The sequence below is a fragment of the Aethalodelphis obliquidens genome, unplaced genomic scaffold (assembly GCF_003676395.1).
Source record: "Aethalodelphis obliquidens isolate GAN/ISIS:26980383/991018 unplaced genomic scaffold, ASM367639v1 scaffold66, whole genome shotgun sequence".
Taxonomy (NCBI): Eukaryota; Metazoa; Chordata; class Mammalia; order Artiodactyla; family Delphinidae; genus Aethalodelphis; species Aethalodelphis obliquidens.
The window spans coordinates 1,475,175-1,497,557 of NW_020838010.1; the positions used below are offsets into that span (position 1 = coordinate 1,475,175).

Here is a 22,383-nt window from a genome sequence, read left to right on the forward strand (position 1 = left end):
CAAAATTCAACACCCATTTATGATAAAAACCCTGCAGAAAGTAGGCATAGAGGGAACTTTCCTCAACATAATAAAGGCCATATATGACAAGCCCACAGCAAACATCATCCTCAATGGTGAAAAACTGAAAGCATTTCCACTAAGATCAGGAACAAGACAAGGTTGCCCACTCTCACCACTATTATTCAACATTGTTTTGGAAGTTTTAGCCACAGCAATCAGAGAAGAAAAGGAAATAAAAGGAATCCAAATTGGAAAAGAAGAAGTAAAGCTGTCACTGTTTGCAGATGACATGATCCTATACATAGAGAGCCCTAAAGATGCTACCAGAAAACTACTAGCGCTCTTTCTCTCTTTAAGGTAGGGTTTCTCCACAGTTGCTGGGGCTCTCTCGAATGCTGCCATCTACTGGTCTATGCTAAGAACTACAGCTTGATGGAACATTCGGAAAGTGGAGGCTTTTCTTTTTCTAAGTACAAACCCCAGTATTTAGAGTGTTATAAATTTAGATGTTCTCTGTTTCTAAACTTTTGGGTTCCTGTCAAAGAAAATGTAGCAAAAATATATTTCCTATTGTCCGTGCTTGAGGAAAAGGTAGAAACACTGGAAAATAATTTTGGAGGGATCTCAGTGAATCCTGGGCACCCTGGCCTCCTTTATCCCAAGTTACCCAGAGAGAATTTGCCAAGCTGGCATAGCCCTCCTGTTTCCTGAGGCCACTGGGTCGGGGAGACATTGGTGGAGTTGGACTACTTTTGAAAGAGGTGTGGGCAATCCTCAGTTCCCAAGACAGAGGTTTACATAGTGCCCATTTGCCCGCTAATGTCCATAAATCCTTTGTTTAACCTTCACTTGAGGCTCCAAACTCCCCTCAACTCCCATTTTCTGACTTACCCCCTTACTGTATTAGGCTCAGGTGGGGAGAGTCTGGATTGGCAGAATGTCTGAAGGGAGGGGACAGATGAGAACTGCCATTTTCTGAACAAGGGACTCTGCAGAGGGTTCTCTCTCAATCTCTCTCCCCCTCTTTCTCTCTCTCTCTCCATGTATAAAAATATATATATTTATATTACTTGTCATTATAATATATTGTTTCCTATGTTATATATAAATATATAATTTATATTATATAATATACAATTATATATTAAAATATATATACATGTATAGAGAGATATAGATTAATATCGAGAGTTATGTAGAGATGTATAGCTTTAGATTGATTGATTGATAGAGTTAGCACAACACCCCTGTGAGGTAGAGATCATTATTTCCATTTATGCCTAGCGGAAGACTTAGAGGGGTTGTTTACTCAAGGTTACTGAGCTCAAAAGTAGCAAAGCCAGGATTCGATCCCAATTTGGCCGTCCCTGCCCACCACACCACATTGCTTCCCGAGTGCCCTCTTGCCCGGTGGGAAGCTGGGAGAAGCTCCTGGTGCACAGGACTATGGCCAGGGTGAGAGACTGGCTGGGAGATTTTTCTCTGCTTAGAATGCTCGTCCCCTGTGCTTTGGTGGAGGATGCCACCTGGAGATCTGTCGCATGAGCCCAGTGTCTGCAGATGGTGGACCTGCCTGCCACTTCTTCTTGGGCCTCATTAGAGACCTTGATTTAGTCCCCATATCATTTCTAGGACTTTTTTTGGTTTGTTTTTGTGGTACGCGGGCCTCTCACTGCTGTGGCCTCTCCCGTTGTGGAGCACAGGCTCCGGACGCGCAGGCTCAGCCGCCATGGCTCACGGGCCCAGCCGCTCCGCGGCACGCGGGATCCTCCTGGACCGGGGCACGAACCCGTGTCCCCTGCATCGGCAGGCGGACTCTCAACCACTGCACCACCAGGCAAGCCCTCTCTAGGACTTTTTTGATCTACTGTATCTCTTTTAAGCACTCTCAGAAATAGGGCAGCCCACAGAGCTCCACTACACACACACACACACACACACACACACACACACACACACACACACACACACACACACACACACACACACACACGGGAAAGGGCCAGAGTCAGAGAGGACACTGCTATTATTCCCAGTACCTTAACTCAAAACTGGCAGAACGCTCGGTCCTAATCCTGCTTTGGAGTCGCATTTTCTCGTGCACAGCTTCCTTCTCCCCTTCCCTTTCTATGGTCTTAGGTAGGCTTTCCTCTAAACATTCTGGTTGTTGCTCTTCATTGAGCCTTGAGGCTTTTTTGCTATAACTGGTCTCACCCGCCTGTGGTCTGGGGGAATATGTACCTTGCCTTTCCTAAAGCAAGCCATATGGGGGCATTGATTTCCATATGCTCTTAAACATGTATTTGTAGGAAATCCTTTTGAGTCTCAGCAAGGTACATCTATGACTACCTTGCGTTTGTATTGTGTTTTAAGCAGTTCACAGAGGTGAGATCTTCTCATTCTGATAATACCCTGTGAGGTAACTGGAACAGACCCAGTGACCCCAGTTTAAAAGCAAGAAAATTAAGACAGAGTGAAGTGGTTTGTCCTAGGTCTGCGACAGAGATAAGTTAAACTTGGCATCAGACATCAGAAACACTCTTTGCCAACAGAAGCACTTAGATGTACGCAGAAGAATCCTGGGTGCCATTTCAGAGAGTGTCTTCGGGGTGTCCCTTCCCACCCCATCCTCCTGCCTCAGGCAGATCTCTCTCTTTGCTTGCTTAACCCAGTCTAGAACACAGAGGCCCAGATGGTTCTCAGGCCTGGACAGCGAGGTTGGGGTGACCCCTTAGGTACGTCAGCCTACTCGGTATGCTGCTGATGAGCGTTAGAGGGACTCTCAACCCTTTGAACATTAGATAAAAGTAGAGATTTTATTATCCCATACTCCCCCCAGATCATTATTGGGCTAGACTTTTTCAATTTAATGAAGCAGCATTTTTCTCCAATTTGTAACGGTCGACCAATCTCAAAGTGAGTTTTCCCAGCAAGGCGTATGTGTACTGATATTACTGCGACCAAGGCAGTGCTTTCTGACAGGACTTACTGACTTGCTAACAATGACTAACTTGCTAGCGAATTAAGACCAGAAGTCAGCTCCCTGGTGTCTCACCCATGGCAGAGTCAGCATTCCCATTTCCTTTGGAGGCCAAGGCCTTTTTCCTTCCCAGATGTGCTCTTTGACCATAGGTCTAAGAACCAATGGTCTAGAGCAAGAGGCTTTCCAGTGTTGAAAGGGTCAGGAAGCTCCCTGATGGCACCTGGACTCATGGCTACTGCTGCTCACCGAGCCCGCCATGTCATCTGTGGTCGCTCATTCCCCCCTTTCCCCAAACCTGTGCCTTTCCACTTTTGGACTTGGGCTTTGAGGAGATATAAATGCTAGGGCAAGTCTTCGCATTGAATGATTGGCTTTGGGCGTGGGTGGCTTCCTTCAAGCATGGTCACCCTCCTTCAGGCTTTCTGTCATCTCATTCTCATTGTCACCAAGGGAGGGGTTAGGACAACCAGAGCGCCTCATCCCAAGGACAGCAGTGTGGCCAGGGCCGGTGGTTCTTCGAAGGTTAAGCATGTCTCATTCAAAACAGGTGATGAGCTCATTTTCCTGGACCCTCACACAACCCAGACCTTTGTTGACACTGAGGAGAACGGGACGGTTGACGACCAGACTTTCCATTGTCTGCAACCTCCACAGCGAATGAACATCCTGAACTTGGATCCTTCCGTAGCATTGGTGGGTATCTGAAGGTTGGGTGGCCCAAGAGACACAACGCTGCCCTATCACAGTTTGGCTCCCTGGAAGTTATCCAGGTTGTTAGGTAGGGCGGCAAAAGAATGTTCGCTCCCCACCCCCACGAGAGGTAGTGTCGTGTGGTGTAGTGGGGAAGGAATGGGCCCTGAAGCCGAGTTAGGATCGAAGCCGCTTACCAGCCATGGACTTAGGGGGAGTCCCTTAACTTTTCTTAGCTTCGGCCTTCTCATCTCTCCAGTGGGCAAAACGGTAGTTCCTTCCTTGCATGGCTGTATGAGTACACTATGTGTAAGGCACATAGCACAGTGCCTGGCGTGTTGTAAGCATTCTAGAAATGTTAGTCACGACCAGTGTTACCATCTTTCCCCCTTTTCCTTCTTGCCCTCTAAATATTGCTATCCGGGCACCGGGAATAAGGTGAGACATAGGGAAGGAGGGATAAGGAGGCAAGACCTCCTGGGTGGACAATGTCCATTCCTCTGGGCACACAATCCAGGAAGCTGCAGGCTTTCCCCTGCTGGAAATATGACTGCCGTCCACACATGGAAGGGACAGCTGCCTGGGAAGTAGCCAGTTGTTCTGAGGCCTGTCTGCATCCTCTCTACCAGTTTAACCCAATTGTCGGAGGGCCAGTGATGGAGAGCTGACAGAGTCCTCCTCTTGTTTTGGACCATTCTTTTAGTGCTGTAGGATGGTTCTGAGGATGGGGAAGGAGGCTGATGGTTCTCTTTATTCCTTTTTTTTTTTTTAACCACCAGGGACGTCCCTGACTTTTCTTTTTGAATTTTATTTGATTTGATTTTTTATACAGCGGGTTCTCATTAGTTATCCATTTTATACACATTAGTGTATATATATATCAATGTCAATCTCCCAATTCATCACACCACCACCTCTTTATTCTAAAAGATAATTTCCTTAAGGTCAAAGCCACCTTGTTAAGTAATGCCTCTAGCTAAAAGTACTATTTGGCTTTTGTTTGCTGGTTTTAATGGATCGTTTTTTATACGTAGGTATATTTGTGCACTGAATGTAATGGAAGTAACCCTGTGCTTTGGAGATTGGTTTTCAAGTTACTGTATCTCACCGTGTGAAGGGAGAGGATCAGGGAGGGAAAGGGACAGGGTAAAAGGGAAAGGGACAGAATAAGAGAAAGAGGCAGAGAGAGAGAGAAAATATGAAGATGAATGAGCAGATGTGTGTGTCCAAGTGAGGCACTGATCTAGAAGAGAGATAAGCTCAGACACTCTTCCTCCTTGTTGCTGGGAGGACACATCCAAAGGAAGTGGCCCACATCCTACTTCACAACTCCGGGCCAACGGCTCCATCTTGCAATACAAAGGGCCTGCCTGGGTGCCCCTGACCAGTTCTAAGTTGTCTTCTTTTGCTTTCCCCCAAGGGATTTTTCTGCAAAGAAGAAAAAGACTTTGATAGCTGGTGTAGCCTTGTTCAGAAGGTAAAGATGTATGTTTTTCTTAGTCTTAAAAAACAAGTGTTATTCAATATAATTCCTTTTCAAGACGGTTTTTCATAGTAACATAAATCCAGCCTGATATGACTTTATTGCAAAAGAAAGAAACTAGGATGTGGGGAATTGTACATAACTTTGGGGAAACTAAAGGAAAACTTTGGTTTGCAATATGCTTAGTGTGTCAGGTGAGCGATATTTTTAACTACTGAATGTTCCATCTCATTGAGCCCGTGAGTCAATGAAATATTCAACTAATATTCTACCATTTTAACTTAAAAATGCCAATTTCATATAGCTCAGCCTAAATTCTTCCTTACTCTGTTTGTAACACTGAGATGGTTGAAGAAGCCAAACTACTTTTCTATTTGTTTCGTGTCCATTTACAGTTTAATGTGTTCCATTATGGTTTAAGGGGCTTGCCTTTCTATTAACTGTCTTATTTATATAAAATATAGGCACACTGCCACTTAAAGCAAACACAGTTTGCAGAAATCTGTGTAAATACGAAAGCAAGTTATTCTTTCTTTTTGGCATTTTATGTCAGAGGGTATTTATCATTTTGCTGGCTCACAACTTTTGTATCTGCCTCCCTCATCCTTTGCTTCTAACACATGCCAATTATGTGGAAGATATTGATCAACTGTTATTGAAAGAATGAGGGGAAATCATAGGGAGTAGTTTAAAGAGCCCTGGATGGGGTGGCAGGAGACATCATGTTCTCTTATCTGCAAAACAGAGGGGTTGGAGAGATGGGATCTCAGAGCCTCTTGTAAGTGTAAGGAGGGAAGATTTTTCTTTGCAGGTGAACAAATAATTAACACTAAAGTCCCCAGCTGAATCTGAAACCGCAGTTAATAATTGGCTGAGACATAATGGAGAATTATTTTCTAAAGGCATTACTTACATTTCAGAATGCCGCAAAACTGTATATCACATTTAATGTTAGAAAGAAAATTTTCTGATAAGACTATGCTATTTAAATTAGGACATATATCATACATCTTGGATTGAAACTAAAACCATGCCAATATGTACCAATATTCTTTGGGGGCAGATTTAACTTGACTAACCAACATTTCTTTGGAGCCAACACTTCAGGAACATCTCACCCCTAAATTGAGTTGGTTCCATGCAACTGGCGTAAGACCTCATGATGGAGCATGGGCAGTGAGTACTGGCCTTCCATCAGATCCTCCCTCCAGCGTCCTTCCTTCCTGGCCAACAGTATCTAGAATTGAAGAGAGCTGGGTCTTCAGACGGGTCAAGTAGAGGATGGGTGTATTTGCTAAGCCTTTGCTTTCACCTTTCAACAGCCAGGCCACTCTCTTAGGGTTTGGAGTCATATACTGCCAACTGGGCAGGTATGTAGTGACTCTGCAGTGTTTACAACTGTTTCTATGTCTCCTCAGGAAATTCTAAAGGAGAATTTAAGGATGTTTGAATTAGTTCAGAAACATCCATCACACTGGCCTCCCTTTGTTCCTCCAGCCAAGCCAGAAGTGACAACCACGGGGGCAGGTAAGCTGTTGTTCAGAAGCTCTCTGGCCAGCAGACCCATGGATAGCAGTTGCTTTTTGTTTTTTGTTTTTTGTTTTGCTGTACTCGGGCCTCTCACTGTTGTGGCCTCTCCGGTTGCGGAGCACAGGCTCCGGACGCGCAGGCTCAGCGGCCACGGCTCATGGGCCTAGCCGCTCCGCAGCATGTGGGATCTTCCCGGACCGGGGCACGAACCCGTGTCCCCTGCATCGGCAGGCGGACTCTCAACCACTGTGCCACCAGGGAAGGCCTAGCAGTTGTTTTATGAGACAGAAGGAATTGTGCGTCATGTTTTCCGTGGAAATGAAAAATTTCTACTCAGCTGCACTGATCAAGGAATGGTGCTTCTTCTGATGAACTAATATTTACCAATTTCAAAGAATGATAGTAAAAAAAAATAAGCTCCGTGTAAAAGTTCCATACAAAATCAAAATGACTAGAATTTCTTTTTTTCATGGTCTGGTTCAGAAGACAAATCAGAGGCCATGGGTAATTCAAAAGGTACCTTGAAGGTCTTACAGAGCCTCAACTTCATCACTTTGAATAGGACTGTGTAACAAGTCCAGTTAGTTTGATTCTTTTTTTTTTAATTGAAGTATAGTTGATTTACAATGTTGTGTTAGTTTCAGATGTACAGTAAGAGATTCAGTTATATATGTACTTTTTCAGTTTCTTTTCCATTATAGGTTATTATAAGATATTAAATATAGTTCCCTGTGCTATATAGTAGGTCCTTGTTTATCTATTTTATATATAGTAGTATGTATCTGTTAACCCCAAACTCCTAATTTATCCCTCCCCGCCCCTTTCCTTTTGGTAACCATAAATTTGTTTTCTATGTCTGTGAGTCTGTTTCTGTTTTGTAAATAAGTTCATTTGTATAATTTTTTTAGATTCCACATATAAGTGATATCATATGGTATTTACCTTTCTCTGACTTACCTCACTTAGTGTGATAATCTCTAGGTCCATCCATGTTGCTGCAAATGGCATTATTTCATTATTTTTTATGGCTGAGTAATATTCAATTGTGTGTGTGTGTGTGTGTGTGTGTGTGTGTGTGTGTGTGTATCTCACATCTTCTTTACCCATTCACCTGTAGATGGGCATTTAGGGCATTTTGCTTCCATGTCTTGGCTATTGTGAATAGTGCTGCCATGAACATTGGGGTACATGTATCTTTTCAAATTAGAGTTTTTGTCTTTTCGGGATATATGCCCAGGAGTGGAATTGCTGGGTCATGTGGTAGTTCTATTTTAGTTTTTTAAGGAGCCTCCATACTGTTCTCCATAGTGGCCACACCAATTTCCATTCCCAGCAACAGTGTAAGAGGGTTCTCTTTTCTCCACACCCTCTCCAGCATTTATTATTCGTAGACTTTTTGATGATGCCCATTCTAACTGGTGTGAGGTGATACATCATTGTAGTTTTGATTTGCATTTCTCTAATAATTAGTGATGTTGAGCATCTTTTCATGGGCCTGTTGGCCATTTGTATGTCTTCTTTGGAGAAATGTCTATATAGGTCTTCTGCCTATTTTTTGATTGGGTTGTTTGTTTTTTTGCTATTGAGCTGTATGAGCTGTTTGTGTATTTGAAAATTAATCCCTTGTCAGTCACATCATTTGCAAATATTTTCTCCCAGTCCATAGGCTGTCTTTTCATTTTTTAAAATGATTTCCTTTGCTGTGCAAATGTTTTCAAGTTTAATTAGGGCCCATTTGTTTATTTTTGCTTTTGTTTCCATTACTCTAGGAGACGGATCCAAAAAAATATTGCTGCAATTTATGTCAAGGAGTGATCTGCCAATGTTTTCTGCTGGGAGTTTTATAGTATCTGGTCTTACATTTAGGTCTTTAATCCATTTTGAGTTTATTTTTGGATATGGTGTTCAAGAATATTCTGATTTCATTCTTTTACATGTACCTGTCCAATTTTCCCAACGCCATTTATTGAAGAGACTGTCTTTTCTCCACTGTATATTCTTGCCTGCTTTGTCGTAGATTAATTGATGATAAGTGCATGGGTTTATTTCTGGGCTTTCTATCCTGTTCCATTGATCTATGCATCTGTTTTTGTGCCAGTACCATGCTGTTTTGATGACTGTAGCTTTGTAGTAAAGTCTGAAGTCAGGAAGCCTGATTCCTCCAGATTTGTTTTTCTTTCTCAAGATGGCTTTGGCTATTTGTAGTCTTTTGTGTTTCCATACAAATTGTAAAAATGTTTGTTCTAGTTTTGTGAAAAATGCCATTGGTAATTTGATAGGGATTGCATTGAATCTGTAGATTGCCTTGGGTAGTATGGTCTCTTTAGCAATATTAATTCTTCCAATCCAAGAACATGGCATATCTTTCCATCTGTTTGTGTCATCTTCAGTTTCTTTCATCAGTGTCTTATAGTTTTTGGAGTACAGGTCTTTTGCCTCCTTAGGTAGGTTGATTCCTAGGTATTTTATTCTTTTTGATGTGATAGTAAGTGGGATTGTTTCCTTAATTTCTCTTTCTGATAGTTCATTGTTAGTGTATAGAAATGCAACAGATTTCTGTATATTAATCTTGTACCCTGCAACTTCATTGATGAGCTTTAGTAGTTTTCTGGTGGCATCTTTAGGATTTTCTATGTATAGTATCATGTCATCTGCAAGCAGTGACCGTTTTACTTCTTTCTTTCCAATTTGGATTCCTTTTATTTCTTTTTCTTCTCTGATTGCTGTGGCTTGGATTGCCAAAACTATGTTGAGTAAAAGTGGTGAGAGTGGACATCCTTGTCTTGTTCCTGATATTAGAGGGAATGCTTTCAGCTTCTTACTGTTGAGTAAGATGTTTAGCTGTGAGTTTGTCATATATGGGCTTTATTATGTTAAGGTATGTTTCTTCTATGCCCACTTTCTGGAGAGTTTTTATCATAAATTGATGTTGACTTTAATCAAAAGCTTTTTCTGTATCTATTGAGATGATCGTATGGTTTTTATTCTTCAATTTGTTAATGTGGTGTATCACATTGATTTGAAGATATTGAAAAATCCTTGCATCCCTGGGATAAATCCCACTTGATCATGGTGTGTGATCCTTATAATATATTGTTGGAGTCAGTTTTTTGTTGGAGTCAGTTTTTAGAATTTTGTTGAGGATTTTTGCATCTATGTTCATCAGTGATATTGGCCTGTAATTTTCTTATTTTTTGAGATATCTTTGTTCTGTTTTGGTATCTGGGTGATAGTGGCCTCATGGAATGAGTTTGGAAGTGTTCCTTCCTCTGCACTTTTTTGGAATAGTTTGAGAAGGATAGCTGTTAACTCTTGTCTAAATGTTTGGTAGAATTCATCTGTGATGCCATCTGGTCCTGGTCTTTTGTTTGTGGGGAGTTTTTAAATTACTGATTCAATTTCAGTACTGGTAATTGGTCTGTTCATAGTTTCTATTTGTTCCTGGTTCAGTCTTGGGAGATAGTACCTTTCTAAGAATTTTTCCATTTCTTCTAGGCTGTTCATTTTATTGCCGTATAGTTGCTCATAGTAGTTTCTTATGATCCTTCGTATTTCTGTGGTGTTGGTTTTAGCTTCTCTTTTTTCACTTCTGATTTTATTGATTTGGGCCCTCTCCCTTTTTTTCTTGATGAGTTTGGCTAAAGGTTTATCAATTTTGTTTTTCAAAGAACCAGCTCTTCATTTCATTTATTTCTATTGTTTTTTTAGTCTCTATTTTATTTCTGCTCTGACCTTAATGATTTCTTTCCTTCTACTAACTTGGGGTTTTGTTTGTTCTTCTTTCTCTAACCTGTTTTAGGTGTCAGGTTATGTTGTTTGAGATTTTTCTTGTTTCCTGAGGTAAGCGTCTATCACTATAAACTTCCTTCTTAGAACTGCTTTTGCTGCGTCCCATAGGTTTTGGATCATCATGTTTTCATTTTCATTTGTCTCTAGGTATATTTTAATTTCATCTTTGATTTCTTCAGTGATCCATTGGTTGTTTAGTAGCATATTGTTTAGCCTCCACATGTTTGTGTTTTTTGCAGTTTTTTTTTGTAGTTGATTCCTAATCTCATAGTGTTGTGGTTAGAAAAGATGCTTGATATGACTTCAGTTTTCTTAAATTTACCAAGGCTTGTTTTATGGCCTGGCATGTAATCTATCCTGGAGAATGTTCCATGTGCATTTGAAAATAATGTGTATTCTGCTTTCAGATGGAATGCTCTACAAGTATCAAGTTCATTTAGTCTAATGTGTTATTTAAGACCTGTGTTTACTTATTGATATTCTATCTGGATGATCCATCCATTGATGTGAGTGGGGTGTTAAAGTCCCCTACTATTATTGTGCTACTGTCAATTTCTCCTTTTATATCTGTTAATATTTACCTTGTATATTGAGGTGCTCCTATGTTGGGTGCATAAATATTTACAATTGTTATATCCTCTTCTTGGATTGATCCCTTGATCATTATGTGGTGTCCTTCTTTGTCTCCTGTAACAGTCTTTATTTTAAAGTCTATTTTGTCTGATATGAGTATTGCTACTTTGGCTTTCTTTTGATTTCCATTTGTGTGGAATACCTTTTTCTATCCCCTTACCTTCAGTCTGTATGTGTCTCTAGATCTGAAGTGAGTCTCTTGTAGGCAGCATATATACAGGTCTTGTTTTTGTATCCATTCAGCCAGTCTATGTCTTTTGGTTAGAGCATTTAATCCATTTACATTTAAGGTAATTATAGATATGTATGTTCTTATTGCCATTTTGTTAATTGTTTTGGATTTGTTTTTGTAGGTCTTTTATTCCCTTTTCTTCTTTTGTTCTCTTCTCTTGTGATTTGATAACTACCTTTAGTGTTATGTTTGGATTCCTTTTTCTTTTTTGTGTGTATATCTATTATAGGTTTTTGGTTTGCAGTTACTATGAGGTTTTTGTATAACAGTCTCTATATAAATGTGATTGCTTAAGTTGCTGATCTCTTAATTTCAAGTGCATTTTAAATACCCTGTATTTGTACTCTCCTCCGCTCACGATTACAGTTTTTGATATCATATTTTACATCTGATTGTTTTCTGTATCCTTTAACTGCTTATTGTGGATACAGGTGACTTTACAAGTTTTGTCTTTTAACCTCCCTACTAGTTTTGTCTGTATATGATATACTACCTTTATTTGTCTTTACTGGTGAGCTTTTTCATTTTATAATTTTGTTTCTGGTTGTGGCCTTTTCTTTTTCACCCAGAGAAGTTCCTTTAATATTTATTGTAAAGCTGATTTGGTGGTGCTGAATTCGTTTAGCTTTTGCTTGTCTGTAAAGCTTTTGATTTCTCTTAAGGAGAGCCTTGCTGGGTAGAGTATTCTTGGTTGTAGGTTTTTCTTTTTCATCACTTTAAATATACTGTGTCACTCCCTTCTGGCCTGCAGAGTTTCTGCTGAAAAATCAGCTGATAGCCTTATGGGAGTTCCCTTGTATATTATTTGTTGCTTTTCTCTTGCTGCTTTTAGTATTCTCTCTTTATCTTTAATTTTTGTAAGTTTGATTACAGTGTGTCTTGGTGTGTTTCTCTTTGCGTTCATCCTATATGGGACTCTCTGTGCTTCTTGGACTTGGGTGCCTGTTTCCTTTCCCAGGTTAGGGAAGTTTTTAGCTATTATCTCTTCAAATATTTTCTCAGGCCCTTTGTCTCTCTCTTCTCCTTCTGGGACCCCTATAATGCAAATATTAGTGCACTTGGTGTTGTCCCAGAGATCTCTTAAACTGTCCTCATTTCTTTTCATTCTTTTTCTCTTTTTTCTGTTCAGCTGCAGTGGTTTCCATTACTCTGTCTTCCTGCACACTGGTGCATTCTTCTGTATCATTTGGTCTACTATTGATTCCTTCTAGTGTATTTTTCATTTCGGTTATTGTACTCTCCATCTCTGTTTGGTTGTTCTTTGTATTTTCTCTTTGTTAAAAACTAGCTTCTCATTCTGTGCATCCATTCTCCTCCCGAGTTCTTTGATCATCTTTACGACCATTACTCTGAACTCTTTCTTGGGTAGATTGCCTATCTCCACTTCACTTCGTTCTTTTTCTGGGGTTTTATCTTGTTCCTTTGTCTGGAACCTATTCCTCTGCCACCTCATTTTGTCTAAGTTGCTATCTGTATTTTTATGTCTGTGGTAGGTTAGTTACGTTTCTCAACCTTGGAGAAGTGGCCCTCTGTAGGAGGCATCCTATGTGTTCCAGCAGTGCACTCCTCTCTTGTCACCCAAGCTATATGCTCTAGGTGTTCCCCCTAAGAGGGCTGTTTGGTTCCTTCTGTTGTGGCGGGCTGACTATGTGGGTGGTCTGCTAGGCTTAGTTGGCTTCTAGTCTGGTTGGTTGCCAGGCCCTGCCTTGTGCAGATGCTGCTGGTTGCTATTTAGTGGGGCCTGGTCACGAGGTGGCTGGTTGTGGAATCCAAGGGGGCCCTGGAGCTAGTGCTGGCTCGCTGGTGGCCGGAGTCAGGGTCCCGAAGCCTCTGGGGCTGTTGCCCAACTACTGGCAGGGGTTAGTGCTGGATTACTGGCAGGCAGAGCTGCTTCCTGGAGTGTGGCTCCTGGGCCCAGGGATCCCAGAGCTCATTTCAGATCACTGGTAAGGGGGGGCTGGTTTCTGATACAGTTGGGTATGGGGTCTTGGGTGTCTCTGAGGTTGCAGTGGCCTGCTATTTGGCAGGGTCAGGGGCCAGCTGGTCCCAGGATAGGGTCTCTGGCCTGTGTTGTGGGATTGTAGTTTTCTTGCTTCTGGTGTCTGCCCCCTGGTGGGTGAGCCTGCTTTAGAGTCTTGTTCAGGATTCCTTGTGGGAGGGGCCAGGGCCTGCCCACTGGTGCGTGGAGCTGGGTCTTGGCCCTCAGATGGGCAGGGCCATGTCTAGGGGCTTGTCTGGAGGCCGTGGGTCAGGACTTCTTTAGGCAGCCTGTCTGCTGATGGGTGGGGCTGTGTCTCTGCCCAACTGGTTGTTTGGCCTGAGGTGTCCCAGCACTGGAGCCTATAGGCTGTCGGGTGGGGCCAGGTCTTGGCACTAATGATCCAACATGTCAGCCACCAGGAGTGTTCATGTAGTTGAATGTTCCCCAGTATGTCTGCCACCAGGGTGTATGTCCCCTGGGTGAGCTTCAGCCACCCCACCACCCCACCCCCCCGCCTCTCCAGGAGAGTCTCCAGGCCCAGCAGATAGGTCTGGCCTAGGCTCCTATCAAATCACTGCTTTTGTCCTGGGTCCCAGTGCACATGAGATTTTTGTGTGTGCCCTTTTAAGAGTGTAGTCTGTATTTCCCCCAGTCCTGTGGGGTTCCTGCAGTAAAGCCCCACTGGCCTTCAAAGCCAACTGCTCTGGGGGCTCCTCCCCCCAGTGCCAGACCCCCAGGCTGGGGAGCCTGATGTGGGGCTCAGAACTCTCACTCCTGTGGGAGAACTTCTGTGATATAATTATTCTCCAGTTTGTGGGTCGCCCACCCTGGGGGTATGGGATTTGATTATATCGTGAGTCTGCCCCTCCTACCCGTCATGTTGTGGATCCTTCTTTATGACTTTAGTTGTAGAAGATCATTTCTGGTAGGTTCCAGTCTTTTTCATCAATGGTTATTCTGCAGATAGTTGTTATTTTGGTGTGCTCATGAGAGCAGATGAGCTCAGGGTCTTTCTACTCCCACATCTTGGCCCTTAAACCTATTTTGATTCTTTATAGAGAATTGCTAATACTCAGCAGTGGTCCCACCTATAAGTCTCCTCTACACAAACTTTTCTGTAGCAAAGCAATTAAAAATGCATGGTCTTGGGGCTTCCCTGGTGGCGCAGTGGTTGAGAGTCCGCCTGCCGATGCAGGGGACACGGGTTCGTGTCCCGGTCTGGGAAGATCCCACATGCCGTGGAGCGGCTGGGCCCATGAGCCATGGCCGCTGAGCCTGCGCGTCGGAGCCTGTGCTCCGCAACGAGAGAGGCCACAACAGTGAGAGGCCCGCATAACGCAAAAGAAAAAAAAAATGCATGGTCTTAACTACTGAGTAACTTATTGACCGCTTGAGACAAAGTGTCAAGCTTTTTTCTTCCTCTTTTCTGTATTGTGATAGAATTCATCGACTCTACTGAACAACTAGAGGAGTTTGACCTGGAGGAAGATTTCGAGATTCTGAGCATATAGAATAGTGGGAACTCACCTTGGAGATCTGTCTTCCATCTGGCACCAGAAGAACATGAATTCATCACAAAAAACTTTTCTAGTCAGCAAGTGCCTGATATGCCAACAGCATACAAACTTGATAGCAATCATGACTGAGCCAATCACCTTTTCTCAGAAAAAAACACACAAGTGAACAATATACCCCTTCCCCAGAAAGAACTAAAACAATCATGGAATCTAGGAGCAGAAAGATTAGGAGTCGTCTCTTGCACTTCCCAGCTTCTTACATGGCCACAGCGAATCTTCAGCTACTGAAATGAGGAGGTGGATGTCTGGAAGATAGACAGCAACTCCCACCTTGCTTCCAGCACCAGCAGATGAGAGATGGTTACCCTGTGCTTCTTCACCCTTTCAGGTTAGACCTCTCTGGGCTAAATACTAAGAAGCAACCTGTTCTCTTGCTCTAATAATAAAGTGATAATCGTATCAGGGAAAAAAAGTTCTTGTTAAATTATTTGAACATGTGTTTAAATAATTATAATTGACCTCAAAAAGTGTGTCAAAGACATTACATCAAATGTATACTTATTGATCTCCTTCCCATTTGCGAGAACCTTAACTATTTGATGCGTCACTGTCCCCATCTTTACTGATACTTTTGTCAGATGGTCACCCTGTCCTTAAATCATTATCATTTAAATCAGGGGTCTGCAGACTTTTTCTGTCAAGGGTCAGATAGGAAATGTTTTAGGCTCTGAAGACCACATAGTGTCTGTCACAGCTCCTCATCTCTGCTGGTGAAACCCCAAGACAGCCATAGACAATGTGCATGCACATGAGCCTGGCCGTAATCCAATAAAACTTTATTTACAAAAACAGGCAGAGGGCTGGATTTAGCCCACAGGCTGTAGTTTGCTAATCACTGACTTAAATTGTTGATTTTTGTTTGGGAAATTAAAAATTGTGTTTGAATTTGACTCCATTTTGCTTGACAGTCATAACTGGAAAGAATTATTCATGTGGTGACATTAATCTGTGCATCAAATACAATTCCAAACCATTTCAGGACTAGCAAGCAACATACTAAATTTGAAAGCTCATATTCGTCAAATTGGCTTTGCTAACCACTCTCTTGTGTGGATGCACCTCGTGTCCCAGTGCTATCTTCCCCTTTTCCTCTCCTTGTCTTCTTAACCTATGCATTTCACCTCCATGCTCAACCAAGCCCCCAGGAAGGCCAGCAACTGCGGTTTGAAAGCTAGCACCAAACCAAGGTGGGGTTTTTTGTGTGGTATATTTAGGAATATTTGAACACTTGTTTCCTTAGATTCCATTTTTTTCTTTTCCAGTAGATAATATATTCCAGCGGTTCAGAATTCGAAAGGTGCAAAATGGTATTCAGTGAAATGTCTCTCCCTCCCACAGGTCAGTTCTCTTTCCTGAACACTCCCAATGTTATTAATTTCTTCTTTATCCTTCCAGAGGATATATTTTATGCATATACAAATATATGCACATATATCTTAGATTTGATTTTAATGACTAAAATTTCTCTACATTTTTTTTTTTTTTTTTTTGCGGTACGCGGGCCTCTCACTGTTATGGCCTCTCCCGTTGCGGAGCACAGGCTCCGGACGCACAGGCTCAGCAGCCATGGCTCACGGGCCCAGCCGCTCCGCGGCACGTGGGATATTCCCGGACCGGGGCACGAACCCGTGTCCCCTGCATCGGCAGGCGGACTCTCAACCACTGCGCCACCAGGGAGGCCCTAAAATTTCTCTACTTTTGATTTATCTATAAATGATCCTGAGGCCCCAGAAACATGGAAATTCCTTTCTTGAACTCTAGCGTGTGATGGGGCTAAAGACAGTTGTAGGCTTATCTTGAAGCATGGTGTGGATTTGTTGCCTGTTGGAAGACATTATCGACCCTTGACTTTAATTGTATTTTTCCGTGTCTCAGTGTTTTGTTATAAAGCTCGACTTGCAGTGACAGGAACCCCCTTGGCTCTGAGGGGGGCTTATGAATTTCAGTGAGATGGACTTTAGAAAAGTTTTCATCAAAGAAAGAACGTCAAAGGAGTCAAATGTTCATATTGGATTCCTTTTATTTGCAATGTACAAAGCTGACACCATGCTTATTACTGAGGAGGTGAAGTTAACAATAGTTCAGATTATACTGATTATGCTTTGTCTGTGTTGGCACAGTTTACATAATATTTAAGGAAACAGAATCACCTGGAAGGAATTGCCTCATGTCAACATAGCTAAGTGTTCTGGGAAACTGATAATTAAAGGAAATGCTTAAAACAAATCCCCCTAAACAGAATATACTTTACAGTCTACTCAGGCTTGCTTTGGGTCTGCTAACTGCTGAAGAGAGGACTGTGCTAGATTTTTATGAGGCTTTAAAAACATATCAAAATGGTTTAACAGGCTACCTGTGAAAGAACAACTGGATGGACATTTTAATGGAAAGTCTCTCACAGACTCAAAATGCAAAGGAACCAACACTGCAGTGTCGAGTTGCCACACTGCACACATCCGAATGGCATTTGGAATAAACAGGGGCTTCTCAGAAATCGGGACAAGGGATTTTCCTTTTTGTTCCTGGAGTCAAAAGCAAAATTCACACCTCCTTACCCATCCTCCCCTCTCCCCCCGGCCCGGGAGAAAGGGCTGCGGTTCTCATTTCCCTTTATGGGTCTGACCACATCTGGTGCATCCTCTGCTCTACTCTGAACCAGGCCAAGTCTGCTGCCTGTGGCTGGGGAGGGAGCCGGCAAGGAGGAAGTGACTTGTCTACGACCATGTGAAGTTCCTGAGCACCTCTCGGCTGCTGGTCTTCCAGCGTCCCTAAGTAGTCTGGGGCCCAGTCGTGCTCACTCTCGAAGGGGTCAGAGCTCACCCCGGGACACTGGCTGGCATCTCATTCCAGCTCTGCTGCCTGCCTAGACACAGTGGGTCTCTGGGAAGAGGTGAGAGCTTGCCCTGTGCAGGCTTGAGCCATCCATAATGTTGAGCCAGAGAAATTTTTTTCACGTGAAAACACTGGGTTCTAGTTTAAGCCAAATGATGTGCGGTGACCTCTGGACATCATAATGAAATGACTCCTTTCGCTCTCACGAAGAGCTTTCTGATCAAGAGAGTGAGGAAAGCTAGCATTCTAAGAAAGTGGTGGCCCAGCAGGTCTTTCTGAGGTAGCCAAGAAGAGTCACACAGACTGTAGCACCGAAATGGGACAGCAGATCTCAGCAGGGTGGGCTCACCCATGGGGCCTGAGGGTGGAGGTGACCAGTGTCCAGTAGTCCAGCCCAAACGAGACTCCAATGTACAACTTGACAGATGGGCAAAAGGGCTTGGCCTTCCTTCTTCAGACCGTTCAGGTTTGTGAGGTGACCGTTGTGCGGGGCAGGGGAGGGCAAGGGGCAGAGTGGCAGGTGCCACCCTACACGCTTTTCATACACACCTGGCAGCGGCTGACCCGGGTGTGGAGCTGCCCGGCTTTCAGCGTCTCAGATACCGGCTCCTCCCCAAACTGCTCCCTCTCTTCCACCGTCGTCAGCCAGAAACTGTACTTGTTGGCAAAGTAGTGGCAGGTGCCGCGGGCACCACTGCACTCGATGAAAGGAGTGGCTCGGAAATCCTCTAGGCAGGAGCCGGGGGAGACCAGGGACTGGCCCCCACCCTCAGCGCCGGCGGCCGTGTGCTGAAACAGATGGGCGGTGGCTGTGAACTGGTCACCTTGGGAGGTGATGGACTCCGCTGCTCCGTCTCTCAGCTCTGGTCTCTCGGCTCAGCCCCCCCTGTCTGGCCAGCGGACCAATAGCTATGTTTTAGGACCGGGGGCGCTCGTCCTCCCTTGTCTCAGCCTCAGAGCCAGGAGCGCCCCCTCCAAGCTCTCTAGGGCCCTCCTAACCCACGGCTCCTGGGCTGCGGCTGCATCCCAGCCAGTATTTCCCAAACTGCTGCCGTCCCGCCGAGTCCAAGGTGTGTTAGGTGCCCCCCGAACATTTCCACTGACAAATCTGAGAAAGGCTGAATTAAGGAAACCGCCAACAGGGCTCAGCATGCAGTTCTTCTCAGAGCCCTCCGTCTGCCCCAAGCCCTTGGCGGTGTGCTCCAGAGAAGGGAGAGAGCACGGAATAGTCCACAGGCCGTTAGACCATGGCTCCCTCAGCACTCGATTTCAGAATTTCCCTCCCAGCGCTCCCCGCCCTCGGCCTTCCTCCTGGTGGAGAGGGCGGTGCGGGACCTTACCATGAGGAAGGAGTACCCAATCCAGAGGCTGCGCCAGCCCACGGGGCACTGCGGGATGGTGATGTCCTGGCTGTGCACAGCAATGGCTTGTGAGGGCGCCTCACACACAGAGCAGCGGCTGATGTACGGGGGAATCTGCGTCTGGCCGACGGGCATCATGGGGATGGGCGCGGTGGTGGAGAGCCAGTAGGATTTATCGTTGCGCCGGGCATAGTGGCACACTTCGTTGATGTTGCAGTAGATGAAGGGCATGGTGCTGAAGCGGGGCAGGCAGGAGCCAGCAAACCCTGCAAGGAGAGAAGGTGGGCAGGGGCAGGTAAGTTCTGGCTGAGGGGCAGGGCTGCGATCGTCCCTGGAGCCACTACAGCTGGACTAGATGGTGGTTTGGGTTCATTTCCAACTGCTTGTAGCAGAGCAGGGACGCCTTTCCTTCCTATCCCGGACCACTGTACACACACTGAAGTCTATTTTCTATGCACCAGGGAAGTTTGATAATGAAAAGAATCTTTTTAGAAACTGAATGATGACTCCCTAATTAGTCTGCTTTGTCAAATCAGCATTTAATAGAGTGAGACTGTGGTTCGCTGAAACACACACCTGAAGACAATTCAATTAATTCTTGGGTAATCATTGTTGCCGGCAGGTCATATTATTATTACTACTACTGATCGCTAACATTTAATGGATGCTTAATACGTGTCAAACGTTGTTCTAAGCATTTTACATGGGTGATTCCCGTAATCCTTAGCCTACCCTATGGGACAAGTACTAGCATTAGGCTTGTTCCACTGAGAAGGAGGCGGAAGCTTAGGCTGAATAACGTGTCCAGAGTGAGCAGCAGAGCTGGGGTTTGAACCCAGATCTGCCTGACTCCAGAGCTGGTGCTTGTAACCCACTACCCAACATGGGCCCACCAAGGGTTGGGAGGAGCGAGGAGTGTGGCTCCTGGTCCTTGTGGGGACAGAGGGCCAGGGCTGGATGTGCGAGCCGGTACCTACCCAGGTCCTGGTTGTGGGCTTTCTCCTGCCCCTCCACGAACAGCAGGCTATAACCGACCCACAGCTGGCTCATCCCGACAGGGCACAGGGGCACCTGTTCTGACTGGCTGTGCTTCACCAAGGTGTAGCCCACTCTCACGCTCTGCCCAGGCATTCCAGCCCTCCCGAAGGGCCCCGGCTTCCCTGGAGCTCCTGAGATGGAGAGAGCAGAGATAACCAAGGACCCGCTGAATCAGAGGCAGTGAAAAAGCAGAGCTGGTGTTAGCGAGGCAAAAATCACACCCTCCTCTCCTGCCCGTGACAGACGTGGCTAGCAATCGCGGCACTTTCCCAGCAAGCTTCAGGACTGTTCTCTATTCAGGACAACTGATTTGCCGTCTCTGATATAAAATGGAAGGTAAGTAGCAGAGCAGCCATGTCTTATCTCAGATTCTCTTCTCCCTTGAACCACCCCCCTTCCATCCACGTCAGAATCCCTGGGTAGAAGAGGAGGTGTGCAGGGCAGGGGGCCACGCTATAGTATAGAGTTATAGCTCTTAAGAGCTGGAAGAGAACGCAGAGAACTCTGTGGAACAGTCCTTTGCCTTCTGGAATGTAGGGCTCTAATCCTTCACAGGCTCAGAATGGAGTGAACAGATTCAAGCCCAGTTTTCCAGCCTGCTAGTAGTATCAAGCTTTACTGCCCAGTTTCCTAATTCCACGATTCGAGATTTTGACTCACCCTCAAGCCTCAAACCCTTACAGAAGCCCTCTGCCCCCTAGTGCCGACATTGCCAGACCTTCAAATCCTGGAGGGCCTTGCAGTCCAGGGAGACCAGGATCACCAAGAGCCCCAGGTGGGCCAGGGAGTCCATTGGGGCCGTCTTTGCCGGGGATGCCAGGTAAACCTTTGAAGCCTGCCAGGAGAGAAGGCCCACAGCGGGGTACTCAATGTGTAGTGTCTGGAGGAGCCTTCCTCGGAGAAAGGGGACTTGTGTGTCATGCCCAGGACTCACCAGGAGAGGGCGAACTGGCCATCACCCTGGAGTGCACGCTGAGCTCAGGACTGAGCCTCCTGGGCTAGTCCTTAGTTCACGTCCAGGCAGCTCAGCCCTGGGACCTCACTCTGAACTTAGCCCTTCTGAGCTCCTTCACACCCATGTCCCCCTCCCTTCCTCTCATCTTCCCAGCAATGCTAGGGAGGATGCAGGGCAACTGCTGGGGTCCCACGTCAGAAATGAGGACACCGAGGTCCAGAGAGACTGCTAGCTTACTCCGGCTGGGGCAACACTGGGATTGGAAGCCGGGTTTTCCGTCCCCCAGCCCTGGGCTTTCTCCGTTGCTCTCTGTCCCCCCACCACGCTCCCTCCTTCCCGCAGCAGCACGTTAGCGAGGGACGAGCTGTCTGGATTAGCCGCTGTGCTCTGCCCACACAGAGCACTTCGTTCCGTGTGCTTCATTCTCCGAAGCCAAGTACAACTGCTGGCCCTGCTGGTCCCCTCCTTCCTGGTGAGAAGCTTGGAAGCTTTGTGAAGGAGCCGAGGAAACGCTCCATGAAGGTGCCCCCTTGGAGCCGGGGTTCCCAGCCAGTTGCTTCAGCCTCCCAGCCAAAGCCATCTCAGCTCCCCGCGAAGTCCCCTTTCTCTGGCGCCCTCCTCACCTTGTAGGCCTCCAGAGCCTTGGGCCCCAGGGTCCCCCATGAGGCCAGGGATGCCATCGATGCCTGTTAGACCCGTGGGTCCAGGAGGAGCCTCGATGGCTTCTGCAATTGGTGTTTGTCCAGGAGCGCCTCGGGGGCCGGATAAGCCTGTGGGCACGTGGGAGAAACGGATATGTCAAGCGGAGGCAGAGGAGGTGGCCAGGGTGGGCTCCCAGAGGTTCAGCTGGCATCACAGCCGAGACCCCAAACCCAGCCAGCTGGCCTACTAATAGAAGCCAAACAAGCCAATTTGCTTATGAATTCATTGAAAAAGTATTTGAGGGCCTGCTATGTGCCAGAGCCTGGTAGATCAGGGGATAGAGCAGTAAGACCTTTATGAGACGATGGTCTGGTGATAAAGATGAAAAATGCATAACCTGACAAAAACCATTAATCTTACTGCAAATTGTAAGAAGTGCTGTAAAGGAAATGGACAGTGCACGGACAGTGGGAGGGAGCGGAGAGGGCTATGGGGTGGAGAACCTGCTTTAGAGAGAGTTATAAGTGGCCTCTTACAAGCAGTGACACTTAAGCTGAGACCATTAAAGCATTAGAACAAGCTGGGGGGTGGGGGAGAGTGTTCCAGAAGTAGGACTAGCACGTGCAAAGGCCCTGCGGCCAGCCAGGATAACTG

The 22,383-nt window shown here is 45.3% G+C and overlaps 2 protein-coding genes across 7 annotated transcripts in view; one reads left to right on the plus strand and one right to left on the minus strand.

The window, feature by feature from the left end:
• Positions 1 to 15,313, plus strand: part of ATG4A (autophagy related 4A cysteine peptidase) — a 67,794-nt gene extending 52,481 nt beyond the window's left edge. For 3 of the 4 annotated variants that reach the window (XM_027089502.1, XM_027089504.1, XM_027089505.1), the window contains 4 exons: positions 3,534 to 3,679; positions 5,097 to 5,153; positions 6,578 to 6,686; positions 14,765 to 15,313. In XM_027089502.1, coding sequence (XP_026945303.1) covers positions 3,534 to 3,679; positions 5,097 to 5,153; positions 6,578 to 6,686; positions 14,765 to 14,835 — 383 coding nt within the window. In that variant the 3' untranslated portion in view covers positions 14,836 to 15,313. The remainder of the gene's footprint in view (positions 1 to 3,533; positions 3,680 to 5,096; positions 5,154 to 6,577; positions 6,687 to 14,764) is intronic. The other variant, XM_027089503.1, reaches the window with a different exon arrangement.
• A 2,614-nt stretch (positions 15,314 to 17,927) lies between these two features.
• COL4A6 (collagen type IV alpha 6 chain) overlaps positions 17,928 to 22,383 on the minus strand; it is a 285,573-nt gene continuing 281,117 nt past the window's right edge. For all 3 annotated transcript variants that reach the window (XM_027089501.1, XM_027089500.1, XM_027089499.1), the window contains 5 exons: positions 21,711 to 21,857; positions 20,851 to 20,967; positions 20,072 to 20,263; positions 19,074 to 19,360; positions 17,928 to 18,522 (listed from right to left, as the gene is read on the minus strand). In XM_027089501.1, coding sequence (XP_026945302.1) covers positions 18,262 to 18,522; positions 19,074 to 19,360; positions 20,072 to 20,263; positions 20,851 to 20,967; positions 21,711 to 21,857 — 1,004 coding nt within the window. In that variant the 3' untranslated portion in view covers positions 17,928 to 18,261. The remainder of the gene's footprint in view (positions 18,523 to 19,073; positions 19,361 to 20,071; positions 20,264 to 20,850; positions 20,968 to 21,710; positions 21,858 to 22,383) is intronic.